Here is a 16,795-nt window from a genome sequence, read left to right on the forward strand (position 1 = left end):
CTCTTCCAGTCAGTTGGCCAAGTGGTTGTTCTCCAGATTTCTTGGCACAGCTTGGTGAGCACATCCAGGGCAACATCTGTTATCTGAAATACTTCAAGTTCTTTATATGCCAAGGCACAACACGTTGCCAGGCGTCACTATGGCTGTAGCATTGTCCAAACCGAGTATTACAAAGAATTAGCTGCCAGAATTGTGGTAGCTGCAGTGGCAAGAGCTGCAGCTCGATGTAACAAAGGCATAGAAGTACTTTTTGCAGTGGCCCTTGAACATTTTGTGTTGGTGGTTGTGAGAGTTTTGAGAGGGCCTACCTCAGCAGATGAAACAGCCAAGAAGATTCAATTCCTGATCCATTGCCAGTGGTGTGAAGAGAGAATTTTTCAGAAGGATGGTAATATGGTGGAAGAAAACCCTTATAGACAGCTACCTTGTAACTGTCATGGAAGCATGCCTGGAAAGACAGCAATAGAGCTTGGACCTCTTTGGTCAAGTTCTCCTTTTAATACTGGATTCCTCAAAAGAATGCTATATGCATCTCTTCATGATGGTTTAGATGACATTCAGACCTTAATAAAATCTTTAATCTTTGAATCAGAGTGCACTCCTCAAAGTCAATTTTCAGTTTGTACATCTTCAAATCTCGACAAGCAAGAAGAACATGGTGTATGTGCTAAAACTACAGATGATAACCCAACAGATAACTACCTTGCATAAGGAAAGAGAAAAAGTAATGAAATGATCACAAATTTAACCAAGAGGCAAAAGGCAGATCTCAGTAATGAACATCCCCCCCTTTTATTACAACATCCATAGACACAGCATTAAAGGAATGAATATGCCAAAGTTAAAAAAGTTTTTGTGCTATCTTTCTCAAGCAGGCTTTCGAGTAAGCCGAACTCATTTTGACCCAGTGGGTGTTCGTACAGATGCACCTCTGATGCAGTTTAAATCTATCCTTTTAAAGTACAGACCCCACCTACACTGGAGGACAGCCTGAGGGCCAGGTCCAGTCAGCATCTGAAGATAGAGTAGCTAACAAGTTGAAATGCCAGTGTAAAAGCAGAAACAAGCAAGCTGCAGAAGTTGGTAAATGTAGACTTTATTCCCAGATGTCTACATAGATGGCCTGCGCGTTCTTTATGCCAACCAGTAGTAGTTCTTTTTCTGTCCTTTCAAGAGTGTAAAAATAAAAACAGTGGTGTTTTCATTTAGTTAATTAGCTGTTTCTAACTTAACTGGTTTGGGAGCTATGTTTTCCATGGTTTTTCTTATTTTAAAGAAAACTTTAAAAAATTAAACAAAAACATTTCATATATGAAGCCTAGTTTCTGACTGAGATCATCCTGCCGTTTTAATAATTGAAATGCCATGTGTGTGAAATTTCATGCTATAGAAGATATTTGTGCTAATCATAGTTACATCTCTACTTAAACAGATTGTTTTTCTATCTGTAATGTACAAAATACAACCAGTCTTTTAAATCTTAAAAAAAACCAAACCCTTACACAGCATTGGTGACCCTGGAGAACATTGTGCTAAGTGAAAGATCTCAGTCACAAAAGGACAATAATTACATAACACCACTGTTACAAAGCACGACTAACATGGGAGTTCTTGAGGGAACTAGGAAAAGAGTGGATAAAAAAGAAACACTGCTTTGGAAATAGATCAGGAAAAGAACTATTTAAAAGGAATATTTGATTAGGTGTTACAGGTATGACAACATTCCAGAAAAACAGATGCATTGCAGAGTGAACTAGGGGAGAGAGAAGAAAGAGGGAGGGAGGAAATTGTGCAATTTCATTAATTCAAACAATGGATGAATTATTTTTTTTAATAAAGTAAACTAGAGGAGGAGGAAGAAGAAGTATGGAGACAGATTATATCCTGGATAATCTATTCTGCATATAGATTGAGTAGGTGTAGAGATGGGGTGCATCCCTGGCCTATACCCTTCCCGATTTTGAACCATGCAGTATTTCCTTGCTCTGTTCTGATGCCTGCCTCCTGGTTCAAGTATAGGTTTCACATTAGCATGATCAAATGTTCTGGAATTCCCATTCTTCTCAGAGTCAGCCACAGTTTATTGTGATCCACACCATCAAATGCCTTTGCATAGTCTATGCAACACAGGCGCAGACATTCCTCTGATACTCTCTGCTTTCAGCAAGATCCATCTCACATTCGCTGTAATATCCATAGTACAATGGCCTCTTCTAAACTCAGCCTGCACATCTCACAGTTCTCTGCTGACATGCTGCTCCAGCCATTTTTGGATAATTTTCAGCAGAATCTTGCTTGCATGTGATATTAATGATACTGTTTGATAATTTCTGAACTCTTGCAGGTCACATTTCTTTGGAATGGGAACAAATATCAGTCTCTTCCAGTCAGTTGGCCAGCTGGCTGCCCTCCAGATTTCTTGGAAGAACTTAATGAGTACATCCAGGGCAGTGTCTGTTTGTTGAAATATGTCGATTTGGTATGCCATCAAACTAAGAATAGAAGAATGATTATTAAATCATTAAGTCTTGAAGCCAGCTAACCCAAATAAAGGTTTCTATATATGTTTGACCATTGAGAAAAGAAAATGTAAAATTCTGAGATAGTTGTTATTGTTGTTGTGTGCTGTTGAGTCAGTACTGATCCATAGTTGACCCTCCAGCGGACAATCAGAGACAGTTAATCCCACAGGAGGATATTGCCCATCCTTCTTCTGCAGAGGTGCTGGCAGATTTTAATCACGTGCCTCTGAGATTGCAGTGCAGCTTCTTATCACTAGGCCATCAGATCTATCTCTGAGATAGTAGTTGTGTACTGTAGAGTCAGAACCAACACATAGCTGATGGGTTTTCAGGGGCAATTAATCCGATGGGAGGAGATTGCCCATCCTTCTCCCATGGAGCAGCTAGTGCATTCAAACCTCGTACCTTTGGGATTACAGTACAGCTTCTTCCCACTAGGCCACCAGAGTTCCCTCTGAGATATAGTATAGGACCTTTATTGTTGCTTTTCGTTAAATGTGTGTTGGTCAGGTACCTGGTGTCATGGGTTCTTTTATGATGTAGATGAAAATTGCTCCAAAACAATGGTGTAATTTCTAGAATATTGACATTTGAACTTGAAGTAAGCATGTGAGTTTTCTGAAAATACCACACCTTTGGAATGCTTCATCTTACTAATAATTTAGACACTGTCTTACCAGAGGACTTTCTGATGATAACCTTTTTAAATTTTTTTTACTACTAAAATGGTTTCTTATTCTTTTAAAGTTTTAAGTGCTTTTCAAAAAATACTTCTTTCTATTCATTATGACATTTCACCTTTATTATTTTGAGTTTCAGTATGTGCAAGATTTGACCTTAAGTCTGTCCCATTCGAATTTCACAACCATCTCAGGAACAGGTTTGAGGCCTTGAGCACAAATGAGCATAGACCAAATGAGCTCTGGGAGGATATCAAGAAAATCGTCCATGAAGAATGCAGAAGATCATTACAAAGGCTGAAGAAGAAGACCAAGATGGATGTCAGATGAGACTCTGAGTATTGCATTAGAGTGCCAAGAAGCCAAAGCTAAAGGAAGAAATCAAAGAGCTGAAGAGAAAATTTCAAAAGGCACCTCGGGACGACAAAACAAGATACTATAATGAAATGTGCAGAGAGCTGGAGTCAGAAAATCAAAAGGGCCAAACTCGCTCAGCGTTTCTTAAGCTGAAGGAGTTGAAAACCAAATTCAAGCCATGGGTGACAATACTTAAAGATAGTTTGGGTAGAATAGAATGTTAAATGATCCAGGAAGTACCAAAAGATGGTGGAAGGAATACACAGAGTCACTGTATCAGAAGGAATTGGCTGACACAGAGGAATTTCATGAAATAATGTATGAGCAAGACCCTACGGTGATGAAGGAGGAAGTTCAAGTTGCTCTGAAGGAATTAGGGAAAAACAAGGTTCCCGGAGTTGACAGCATACCAATTGATTTATTTCAACAAATAGACGCTGCCCTGGATGTGCTCACTAAGTTGTGCCAGGAAATCTGGAGGACAGCCAGCTGGCCAACTGACTGGTAGAGATTGATATTTCTTCCCATTCCAAAGAAAGGTGACCCAACAGAGTATGGAAATTATCAAACAATATCATTGATACCACATGCAAGCAAGATTCTGCTGAAAATTATCCAAAAACGTTTGGAACAATATGTCAACAGAGAACTGCCAGATGTGCAGGCTGGATTTAGAAGAGGTCGTAGTACTAGGGATATTATAGCTAATGTTAGATGGATCTTGGCAGAAAGCAGAGAATACCAGAAGAATGTGTATTTGTGCTTCATTGACTATGCAAAGGCTTTGACTATGTAAATGACAACAAGCTATGGCTGACTCTGAGAAGAATGGGAATCCCAGAACATTTGTGCTAATGTAAACCTATACTTGGACCAAGAGGCAGTTGTCAGAACAGAGCAGGGAGACACTGGATGGTTCAAAATCAAGAAGGGGGTCCATCAGGGATGTATTTTGTCTCCATACCTTTTCAATCTGTATGCAGAACAAATCATCCGGAAGGCTGGGCTCTATGAGGAGAAATATGGGGTCAGGATTGATAGAAAAATCATTAACAACCTGTGTTATGCGGATGACACAACCATGCTCGCTGAACCTCAGGAGGGCCTGAAGCACTTGCTGCAGAAGGTCAAGGACTGCATTCTTCAATATGGATTGAAGCTCAACATCAAGAAAACAAAGATTCTCACCACTGGGCCAAGTGGCAGCATCAGTATGGATGGTGAAGAGATTGAGATAGTTAACAGTTTTAGTTTACTTGGTTCCACAGTCAGCACTCTTGGTAACAGCAGCCAGGAAATCAGGAGACAAATTGCATTGGGAAAGTCAGCTGTGAGGGACCTCTCAAGAGTACTGAAGAGCAACAACATCAGGCTGGAGACTAAGGTGCACCTGGTCCAGGCTACAGTCTTTTCAGTTATGTGCTATGCATTGGAGAGTTGGACAGTGAGTAGGGATGAGAGGAGAAATGATGCCTTTGAGCTGTGGTGCTGTAGAAGAGTGTTGAATATACCATGGACTGCTAGGAGAACAAACAGGTTTGTCCTGGAGAGGATGAAGCCAGAATGCTCCTTGGAGTCAAGGATTCTGAAGCTTTGTCTGACATACTTTGGGCATGTTGCAAGGAGGGACTGGTCCTTGGAGAGGGACATCATGTTTGGGAGAGTGGAGGGACGGCGCAGGACAGGAAGACCCTCAATGAGATGGATCAATTCTGTGAGTGGAGTGGTGGGAATGAGTGTGTTTGAGACGGTGAGGTTGGCACAGGATAGAATGGCATGTAAGCCTCTGGTACGTAGGGTCGCTATGAGTCGCAGGCAACTCAGTGGCACATAACAACAACATGTGCATATCCTTATGACTATTTTCATTATGGATAAACACAAAAGGGATTGTTTATTTTTGATAACCAGAAGGGCCAAGTGTTCAAGTTGACACATAGAATTGTTATTAAAAAGAAAAAAGCAATTTCCAAAGTAGATGATTTCACAGTATTTTTGTTAACTTATAATTTACTGCTGTATTCAACTATTGATATTTTTATTAATTATATGTGAAATTTGAAAAATATATTTATATGATGATTCATTTATGTCCTTTTCATGGTAGATGTTCCTTATGCTGATAGAAGATCAGCTGTGTCTACATAAAGTTATTTTTGCATATCCTTGGGACCTAAGTGGCCTCAGTAGAATCATTACCTAAATCCTAGCAGGTGGATACTAGATGTTTTGCTCCATTGTTTAACTGACTGAAGCACCTAAGTTGTGGTGGATGGGGCAGTAATGTGTTTCTTGTGCCAAGTTCTTAAGAAAGTAGGCAGGCTTGCCAGCAGATTTTTGAAAGTTCCCTAGGGATGTCGTAAAGAAAAAGAGATCTGCAAGCCAGTGATAATCAAGCCATTTGCAACCCTTTGGAAGGTATACCATAGATCTAGGCATTGTTTATGCAGGTTCTCGGTCTTCTGTCAAAACATGAAAACTATTCTCCAAAGCCAAAGTTGGGATAAAATAAGAATCTGTTGCATAGTACCTAATTTAAATAGAAACTTTCTCTGTGCAGATCTTTGTGTGCTAAGGGAAGGGAAGAACATTTGGACAACTTAAAGCCATGTGTTATTTGCCTTATAGCATGCTGTCAGGAGCCTGTGCATATCTACATAGTTACTGTCTTCTGTCTGTCTCCTATTTCCTCTTGGCCGTATTTACAATAGGCACAATAAGTAAGACCCCAGTTTATAATTGAAAACTCCCTCACAAATAATTAATAGTTGTCTCTACATTATACTGTATGAACTAACTCAGTCTCATAAGGACAAATACTGCATAAAACCATTATTGTAAAAATCGAAGGATAACTAGTAAAATATGTATGGGGGCCCACAGGGAGAAAGGGTGGGAGCAGAGGGATGAAGATAAGTAGGGGCAAAACCACAGGGTTGCACAGTTTGGTAGGTGGAGGGAGGAGGTGAAGGAAATGGGAAGGATCTGGCAGGTACCTGAAAAGATAGTGTAATGATGGGCAAGGTCCAATGGTGGTTGATTTTTAAAACATAATGCATGAAAATGATTGTATAAAACACAATATGAATGAAGAACTGTGTGAAACACAATATATATGTACTTTGTAAGTGAACCAATATAAAATTCTTTTAAAAAAATTTTTTGTCTCTAGTTTGGGCCTGCAAATTAAGAGAATTGAGTTGTCCTCTCAATTTTACCCTTAATTGGTTGGTTGACTTTTGGTTAATTGCATCCTCTTGTATCTCGTCATCTGTGAAATGAGGGAGTTGGACAAGATGTTCTCCTCTGTTCCTCGTAGCTCTCATGCCCTCTGGTTCTGTGACCATAGCTGTCAATGCTATTCTCAAAATTTGTACCATCTGTCATCTGTCAGAGAAGTACTATACACAAAGTGTTTGTTGATAGGTGGTGATTTTCAGTGCATAGTGATCTTCATTGGTGGACATTTCTTAATATTAAGAATTCACATTCTGTATCATATACTAAGAGAGTAAGTTGTACATAGTATTAAGCTAGGCAAGGTTAAACTGCTGTTAATTTCTTGCTCTTGTATCTCAAAATTAAGCAAGATTCAGATACCTCCCAAAAGTATTGTTAGAATAATCTTTTAGGACAAATCCTGAATCCCCGAGAGTTGGGGCTAAATGGGTCTGTTTGTTTTTCATGGACTATATTTCTTGTGCTGCATGCATGAGAGACTGTTGGAGTGGTGGGTACATCTGGATGGGAGGGGACCTCAGGGCCCTTGATATGTTAATGTTGTATAGCTTTGTCATAAGTACTGTGAATTAATAAACTAGTTAGGAGGTCTTTGACTCCACGAAGCAGAGACACAGACTCCAAGTAGCTTAAATAATAAGAGAATTACTGGTTTGTATTATTAAGTAGAGAGAAAGGTAGATTTCAGGGTCAGGTCAATCTGGTATCCTAGGCTTTCACTTCTATGAAATTCCAGAATTATCTCAGTTGGACTCTTACTTGTTGTTGCCTTCATCTGTAAGCTATCATCTCACCATGACACAATTGCTAGCAATTTTTTACTTTCCATTCATAGTACAGTGTTGGAATTTCTCAGTCTTGGCACTATTGACATTTTAGCCCAGATATTTATTTGGAAGACTGCCTTGTGCATAATAGGAAATTTAGCATTATACTTTACCTCTACTTGCTAGATGCTAGTAGCAATTCACCCCTGAGTTGTGATAATAAAAAAAGGAAAAGGTCTCCACACATTATTAAAGGTTCTCTTAGATGCAAAATCAACCTGAGTACCACTGAGCTAAAGAAAGATATACCATATTATCAGGTGGGTATCTTAAGAATGAGGAAATGTGTTTCCTAGAACTTTACTTCTCATTGATTCAACTTGGCTTAGTCTGTCCCTCTCCATACCTCCCCTACTAGTGAGGAAGATAGATTCCCACAGACTAATCTTGCTCAGCTTGAAGCCAAGGATGGGATATTTTATTTTTTTATTTTTTTTTTTTTTAGTATGGGATATTCTTTGAAGCGGGTGATTGTTCAGAAGGTTGAGTACCTACATAAATTCAGCAGAAAAAGATAGATGCTAGGCCAGATGCCTACTACTGCTGTAATCTAAATATACCTTTTCCCCCCCTTTTCTTAGTGAAGATTATGGAAAGAACTTTAAAGATATTACAAATCTCATCAATAACACCTTTATTCGGACTGAATTTGGCATGGCTATTGGTCCTGAGAACTCTGGAAAGGTGAGTTTTACTCATGCATGTATGTATAAACTTGTGCTTGGTACCACATGGAGGTATGTGAAATATTAGTACTGGAGTTAGTCATTAGGACACAGTAATGGATTAAGGTTAAATCCATTCCCATCAGGTTGATTCCAACTCATTGTGAACTAAAAGTTTAGTTTGTTGTTGTTGCTAGGTACCATTCAGTCGAGACCAACTCATAGCTGACCCTCCCTAGCAGGTTTTCAGAGGACCTAAGGCATTTGCAGCAGAATGTTAAGGACTGCAGCCTCCAATATAGATTGAAGCTCAACATCAAGAAGACAAAGATTCTCACCACTGGGCCAATTGGCAGCATCATGATAGGTGGCAAAGAGAGTGAGATTATCAACAACATCACCTTGCTTGGCTTCACAATCAATACTCTTGGCATCAGCAGCCAGGAAATCAAAAGACAAATTGCATTGGAAAATCTGCTGCCAGAGACCTCTCTGGAGACTAAGGTGTGCCTGATCAAGCCATGCTCTTTGCAATTACTTGTTATGCTTCAGCAAGTGGACATTGACTGAGGATTACAGAAGAAGAATTTATATCTTTGAGTTTGGGGGCTGGAGAAGAATATTGAATATACCATGGTCTACTAGGAGAACAAACAGGTTCATCCTGAAATGTGTAAAGCCAGGTTGATCCTTAGAGATAAGGATTTTGAAGCTTTGTCTGACATACTTTGGGAATGTTGCAAGGAGGGACCAGTTTTGGAGAGGGACATTATGCTTAGAAGGGTGGAGTGGTAGCACAAAAGAGGAAGTCCCTGGGTGAAAAGGATTGACTTAGTGACAGGGGTAGTGGGGGTAGGAGTGTTAGAGACAATGAAGTTGGCTCAAGATAGAGCAGGGTTCTGAGCTGTTATATGACTTAATGGCACATAACAACAGCAACCTAATTGCACTGGAGGAAATGGCCCATCTTTCTCCCATAGATCAGCTGATGAACTTGAACTAGTTGCCTTAGGGTTGGCAGTGAGGCTCCCTACTACTAAGCCCCCAGAGCTTCCTAAAAGTTTCGTTTGGTGTTGCTATAGTTCACAAAAGAAGGGGGTTTAATGCATAGATTTTGGTTCCTGTCTGAGAAGCACCAAATCCCTTTAAAATTATGATGCAGTTGTTTGACCTGGCTTAAATTCACAGGTATAACATACTCAATTCAGAATGATTTTTTTTTAAATACATATAAGACTAAGTCTTGAGGAGTAGAATTTAGTGACTAATGTTTTTCTGTAACTCGTCCTTCCTTTGGAAAGAAAATGTTCTTGGCTAATGTCTGACAGCTTTGCTGTCATAGTCACAGGAAGTTGTACTGCTAACCACAAGACTGCACCTCTAGTTTGAATCCACCTTCTGCTCTGAGGGAGAAAGATGGCTGATCTCTTGTCATGCGATTGACAGCCTCAGAAACCTAGAGGTTAGCTTGGAGGGTCAACTAAGTCCATTCAAATTCAATGGCATTAAGGAGGAGTATCTGATAAAAATAGTGCAAGAACTTCCTATGCTTTTACAGTATTATATGTTGAATCTGGTCTTTTCCTGAATAGGTGATTTTAACAGCAGAGGTGTCTGGAGGAAGTCATGGAGGAAGAATCTTCAGATCATCAGATTTTGCAAAGAACTTCATTCAGACTGATCTGCCATTTCATCCTCTCACTCAGATGATGTATAGTCCTCAGAATTCAGATTATCTCTTAGCCCTCAGTACTGACGTAAGTCTAGTTTAGAAACTTTTCCTGTCTTTTGCATTTTTATAGTCTCAAAAGATACCCTCTCCTCTATTGTTATCCAATAATGTATGTTTTGCAACAGTAGTTTAAAAAACAACTTTTCATGTTAATATTGTACATTTTACAGTGATGAATACTGAAGTAAGTGTGACGCTGGCTCTGATGATTAAGTTATGTGTCAGCTTGGAAAAGCTATGATTCTCAGTAGTTTGATAATTATGTAATGATGTAATTTGACAGTTAAATAATGATGTAGTCATTGTCCATTTGTGATCTGATGTGATAATCCTCCATTTTCACATAATGCCAGTTTTCACATAGCATACCAGCTCAGTTCAGAATATTTTTTGACAAGACTAAAAGTGCAGTGTTGGAATATAGCAACTAAAGTGTTTTCTTTAGCTCTTAACTTTGGAATAGAAATGGTCTTTGGAACCAAACCAGGTTGGAAGTGAAGAGAGGGTGTATACTGTCCTAAAAGCATTACCTATAGGTGATTGAACTTCTTTCTAGGAGGTCGTTATAGCATGAAGTATATATTTTCTACATTTTTTTCCCTTTGTTGTAAAGGCATCAATTTCCATGTAATACCTGTTCCAGATAATTATACTGAATAATAACCGTTTTGAGTTTTTCGAAGGATCAGATCTCTACTGTTGCATGAACTTGGAAATGGCTGTGCTGCAGAAGTTAAGCATAAGTTATAAAACTCTAATGTATTTTTCTATAACCAAATTAAATCTTTATGAATGTTTTGGTAACTCATTGATACATAAACTGTATATAGTGTTCTGTCCCTAACACTCATGAATTAAATATTTAAAATTTCAGATGCCTATAATGCCTATATCCCAATTGCATTCTCATACTTTCCCCAGATCACTGTTCCTTCCTAGCTCAACCACCTGTCTTAGGAAAGTTCCCCAAAAGAGCAAGTTCAGCTTTTCCTTTCCTGTTTCCTTTAGAAGATGAGGCTATGATGATCGTAGTTATACCTTCCGTGTATGTAATACACTCTCTCATATCTTTTGAGAAGTATAGTCTACTGACCACCAACATAAGATAGGATCATTTGAGGAGCTGATTTAAAATGCAGTCTTAGATTCTAATCCAGATATAGAAAATCTATGACTTTCAATTGGTGGGCTGGAGGGAGGGATGGTATTTTTAAGGTGAGCCCACACACAAACTTGAGAGCAGCCATTGCGCTGATGACTAGGGATGGAAGCAGATTCATCGACTGTGGATAAGCCACACTGAGCTGAAGGGTGGCATAGGGAGGTTGAAGGGGCTGGAAGAGTGGTCTGGATTCTGAGCCTTGTGTGGGTAGACTGTAAGTAAGACTGGAAGATTCAAAGATTGTCATATTTATTCTTTGTCAAAGGAAAGCAGAGGAAGTACTCTTGCTGGGTAGCTTACCTTATAGCAGTACTTCTAGGAAGCTAACCTCCATTAATTCTAGCTGAAAGCCCTTTGAAGGGACAAAACAGCTTCCACAGGAACAGGACCACCCATCTCCATTACTTAGTATTTTAAAGTTATTAAAACAGAGTTATCCTCAGGAAAAAGCAGAAACAATCCCATTTTAAACTTGAAATTTCTTCCAATGAAGTAAGTGTAAAATAATTGGAAGTGGAAAAGATGGACCCTTTTTTTACTGAAAGTACGAGTAAATTATATCAGACCCTTTCATACTGTTTTAAGTCAAATTAGGTAAATGAAAAGGCACAAAGACATGAACATTAATAGAGGAGGTAAAGTTATAGAAAGAAACGGTTAGGTGGATGAAAGAAGCACTGAAAAGAAATTCTACTTCAATCAGTCCCATTTAATTTTATCGATTATGGTACATCTCTCTGCCCCCTCTAGTGACACTGGGCCCAGTAGACCCAAGGTGCCACTGTAATTGACAGTTTTTATCTGATTAAATCTCTGCTGCATTTGAAAATACTGCCAGTTTCTCCTTTTGGAAACTGCCCTTGCTGACCTCTTTGACTTTACTGCTTTTGACTCTTGTGCCTTCTGGCCATTCTCTCTTAGTTTCTTTCTTAAACTCCTTCCAAGCTACCCTTAAATGCCACTTCTCTTTTCACTCTGAAAATTCTCCTACTCTATTTTAAAAATCACTTGAAGAAGTGTAACATTTTCAAATCCCCGTCTCTAACCTTGGCTTTTTCTTAGGGCTTCACGTTTTTATTTTGCTATCACTTGAACATCTTTAACCTGGATATGCCAAAGTACTTTAACCTATAGAACAACCTTTCTCCTGCTCCTTTCCCTTCACTCTTTATACTGTTGTTTTGTACTGTCAAGTTGGCACTGACTCATAGCTGATCCTCCAGTAAGTTTTCAGAGGCAGTAAATTGCACAGGAGTTGATCGCCTATCTTTCTTGCACAGAGCAGCTGGTGTATTTGAACTGCATGCCTTTAGATTGACAGTGCGGTTCATTATTCACTAGGCCACCAGAACTCCCTTTCTTTGTACTGATTAGTATATTGTATGCATTCTCTCCCCAGAGCAACTGATGTGCACAGATACACATGCGCGCACACACACAAACATTCCACGTTTCCCCATGGGAAATGTTACCCAGTTCAATTGATAACTAGCTCATAAATTCTTCCAGAGACTGTTCATCTCTGTCATGGGTCAGGGCTTCACTGCTCTTGGTGAATCCTTTATACTAGTTATAATAATATTATTAATGTACAGATCTTCACAGCTTTTCTTGTTTCTGGTTTGGATCCTCTGAAATTCATCTTTCCCATTCTCATCCAGATAAGCAAAATTGACCATATCATTCCCTTACTTAAAATGCTTTCCCCATAGAATATCTGCCATGAAATAAAGCCCAGGTTCCTCAGTGTGGTGTAGGAGACCTCTCCTGGAGCTGGCCTTCCCTCCCTCTCTAGCATCAGCTTCTTTTGCCCTTCCCTTTGAATCTGTGCTCTACGAATATATCCTGTGGGATTTACCTCCCTGCATATACTGCAGTGTTTTTTGTTTAGTTTTGAACATTTTATGTGAGGCTTGTTGTTCTTTTAACATTTCACTGTGGTTTAAGAGAGTCTTGGTGGCACAGTGATTAAGTGCCTGGCTGATAACAGAAAAGTTGTTAGTTGGAACCCACCCCCCCCAACTCCACAGGACAAAAATGTGGTAGTTTGCTTCTTTTAAAATTACCACGCTGAGGCTGTTGTACTCGTCTGGTGGGATTGCTATGAGTTGGAATCAACTCACTGGCAGTTGCAATGGTTTGGTTTTGGTTTTTGTTGTTTGGTCAAAAGTGTGAACAAGTTAGTTTCCCACTCAGCAATTTATGCACATTTTCTTTTTTTTTTTCCTATAATTATATTTTATTAATTTTCATAAACATTTACAGAGATTTTGGGTTTCCATTCATTCATTGTTGCACTATTCTCTCTACCCTCCTCCCAGTTTGTTCTTGTCCAAATGCCACAGTGCTTGTCAAAGCCAGTTCTGATTAATCTTCTTTGTCTGTGTGTCCTTTGCCATTCCCTATCACTCCTCCCTGAGAGAGACTTCACCCTGAGTCATAAGGAAAAGGGGATGGCGTATTCTCTTAGCTACTTCCTGCTGAAAAGGGACGCTGTGGGTTTCAGGGTGAAGATCTTCTCTCACTACTCTAAAGGGCCCCTTTGGCAGTAGGAAACACATGCACATTTTCTTTTTATGACATTAGTTGCAATCCCTTCAGTGTAACAGTACTCTTACCACTTCCTCCTCAAGTTCCTTGATTTAATTTTTCTAACCTGTCCCTTCCTGCTTTCTGAGTTTTCTTTTTTGTCCCATGCTACCCATTTGGCCTCATATGGTTGATTGTTATAAGGAGAACTTTCTTCACAGGTCTTATTATTCACTTTCTAGGCAGGCTGTTGTCTGGCTGAAAGGTGATCCCAGCGATGGGTAGAGTTCCGGGTTGAAGTGTCTAAAGACCAAAGACTTGGGGGACTCCATTGTTTAAATAGAACTCTGCCTTTGCTAGTCCGCGTCTCTCTGCAGTACTACCTCATCTCCCCGGCCTTCTTCAGCAAACTATCTCCATTGCCTGACCCGACTGCTACTTGGCCCCATGTTGAACTTTTCTCCTTCATTTGCCCCTTGTTAGACTGTGAACTCCTTGAGAGCAGGGAGTGGGTCTTTTTCATCTTTGTATCACCAGTGCAAGGTCTACTAAGTGCCTGGCACATGGTAGGAGCAATAAGCTTTTGTTACTCTGAACTTCCAAGGTTCCAGGGGGCTCTGGATAAAGTATGTGTGTGCCAGCAGAGCTCAGGCTGCTCGGCTGGACCTTTGGCGCATGTCTTTCCTGTTCTGAATAATTGGATATGCATTATTAAAGATCATACGAGCAGCTGCCCAGGATAAAGCCAGAATTTTGATAAGTCATTTATAATCTTTCAGAATGGCCTGTGGGTGTCCAAGAATTTTGGGGGAAAATGGGAAGAAATCCACAAAGCAGTATGTTTGGCCAAATGGTGAGTAATGGAAGACTCCATCTGTTCAGAGCCCTAAACCTTTCCTGACAGTGCTGCCAAAAGTCACTTGAATAAATATTGATCTCTTACTGTGTGTCAGGTACTTGTCAGGGCATTATAAGGGAGGTTAGAGAGAGAGTTATGACACAGACCTTGACCTAGAAAAGCTTCAAATTCTGCAAGATTTGGTTAGACTTGTCAGATGTTAGACTATAAGCTACTAAACCAGGCTTGTCATTGAGTAACTGCTGCCTGTAAAAGGTTATTCTCCATGACTGGTGACAACATGAGAGGATCACAAACTATGACTTTAATTTGGGGATTTATATATGCCTCTCCCTCAGTGTTACTCTCCCTCAGCCCATTTCCATTGTGCTGGAGCACAGCAAAGCAAGCCCAAGAGCTTGCAGCCTGCCTGGTTCACCCTGCCTTGCACCAAAGCTCATTGGCTCTCTGCTGGTGCCCTCCCCCACCAGGCGCCTGCTCTGAGATGCTGGAGTGGAGGCAACTCTTGTTGGGATTCAAGTCCCCTTTGTTCTGACCTGGCTTTGCTTCTGTTCAGTGACTTAACCTTGCTGAGTCTGAGCCCTAGTGTTTTCCTTTAATAAGCTCAAAGAAGGGATTTCTTTGGAGTATTTGGGGGGTGGGGAATGCTAATTTGAGGAAGAATTGAATTAAGAGCCTTCATATCTCCAAAATTCTGTAATTAGGTTTAGATCTTTATTGAGAGTCCTTTTCTTCTTTGGCTAAGTTTAACCAATTTGATAATCTGGCTTCCTGGTTTATAGCAAATTACAGAGAGTGTTATGTATATGATTGCTAATGGCAGTAGAATTGACAGCCTGAGAGCTGGAAGGAGGCAGAAAAGCTATAAAACCTCAGGCATAAAACAAACAGAGTCTAGCAGTATGTAGCATGAAGTTATTTAGTGCTGGATCCAGAAAATAACACAAATCTCAGTAACTTCTAAAGTTGATAACATTGATGTTCATGGTGGTTGTCCCATAGACCAGTGTTTACAGTAAACCAGGCAAATACATAATACATAATGCAGATTTGAAATGTCTTCCAAAAATTAATTAAAATATAAAGTATGCTGCTTAAATAAAGAAGACTTTTTCTAGAAAATGCTGGCTAAATGTAGCTCTTATGGCTTCACAGTGGTGCACATGGTACATCTGCTTTCATTTTATATATTTGAATAAATTCTTTTACTACCATATATACCTTATACAATCTTATCAAGAATGAAGGGGTTTTTTTTAAGTAACTGAGTTAAGAAATTATTTGCTATTAGGCAAGTATATAATTTTTGGGGGGTTTGTTTATAGTTCTTTTTTATTATGAAAACTCATCTGTGAAAATCAGGTTATTTCTAAATTGTATTATATCTTGCAAGGTTTTCAGCTATGCAAGCTTAGTCTTTGTTGAGTGGTGGAACAAAAGATAAGGCTGCTGTTGATAACTGCATACTTTGAGATCTTTGGTCTCTAGGAATTTACAACCTAATGTTCTGAATGAATGACCCAGCACCTTTTGCTGGTGATTATCTGTTAAATATTATCAGAGGTTGAATCTAGTTCCCTACAAACTCTCTCCAAGTTAATACTTTAAATTATTCAACCTCTGACCTAGTTACCTAATTGAGATGACACAGTTAAATTATTTAGCATTGAATTAAGTTCTGAGAGGGAAACAACAAAGTATAACACTTAGTACCTGCCCTGAAGGTAGCCATAGTGTTGTAAGATGTGCATACACCATGCAGTTGTCAGCTAAAACAGTAGAACCCCTCGTGGTGTGGTGGTTAAGTGCCTTTCTTCTGAGAGGTCAGTGGTTTGAACTCACCAGGGTTTCTGTGGGAGCAAAGTGTGACAGTCTACTTCAGTCAGAATTACAGCTTTAGAAACCTTATGGGACAGGTCTACTCTCCCCTGTATGAGTTGGAATCCATTCGAAGGAAATGAGTTTGTCAGAGGACCTCCCAGTGAGGGGTATAGAATGGCATACCCTGGAGTGCTGTTTGGGATTAGTTTCAAATGGGCCATGTCCCTTATATTGCAGAGGCTTTTACGGCCTCTGCTCTACTTACTCCACCTCAGTTGTGACAACCAAAAATGTCTCCAGATATTTTCAGAGTACCCTGGGCCGGACAGGGACAGGGAGCATAATTGTCATCTGTGGAGCATCATTTTTTGCAGCAGAAAAGCTTTCCAGCTACAGTGACA

At 39.7% G+C, this 16,795-nt stretch overlaps 1 protein-coding gene and 1 pseudogene across 1 annotated transcript in view; both read left to right on the plus strand.

The window, feature by feature from the left end:
• The window catches only part of LOC102863462, a 9,883-nt pseudogene extending 8,765 nt beyond the window's left edge, over nucleotides 1–1,118 (plus strand).
• Nucleotides 1–16,795, plus strand: part of SORT1 (sortilin 1) — a 132,742-nt gene that overhangs the window by 82,312 nt on the left and 33,635 nt on the right. The window contains exons 5-7 of the mRNA XM_006899354.1: nucleotides 8,208–8,310; nucleotides 9,884–10,048; nucleotides 14,494–14,567. Of these exons, the coding sequence (XP_006899416.1) occupies nucleotides 8,208–8,310; nucleotides 9,884–10,048; nucleotides 14,494–14,567 (342 nt within the window). The remainder of the gene's footprint in view (nucleotides 1–8,207; nucleotides 8,311–9,883; nucleotides 10,049–14,493; nucleotides 14,568–16,795) is intronic.

The sequence above is a fragment of the Elephantulus edwardii genome, unplaced genomic scaffold (assembly GCF_000299155.1).
Source record: "Elephantulus edwardii isolate Elephantulus edwardi_28Jun2011 unplaced genomic scaffold, EleEdw1.0 scaffold00252, whole genome shotgun sequence".
Lineage (NCBI taxonomy): Eukaryota > Metazoa > Chordata > Mammalia > Macroscelidea > Macroscelididae > Elephantulus > Elephantulus edwardii.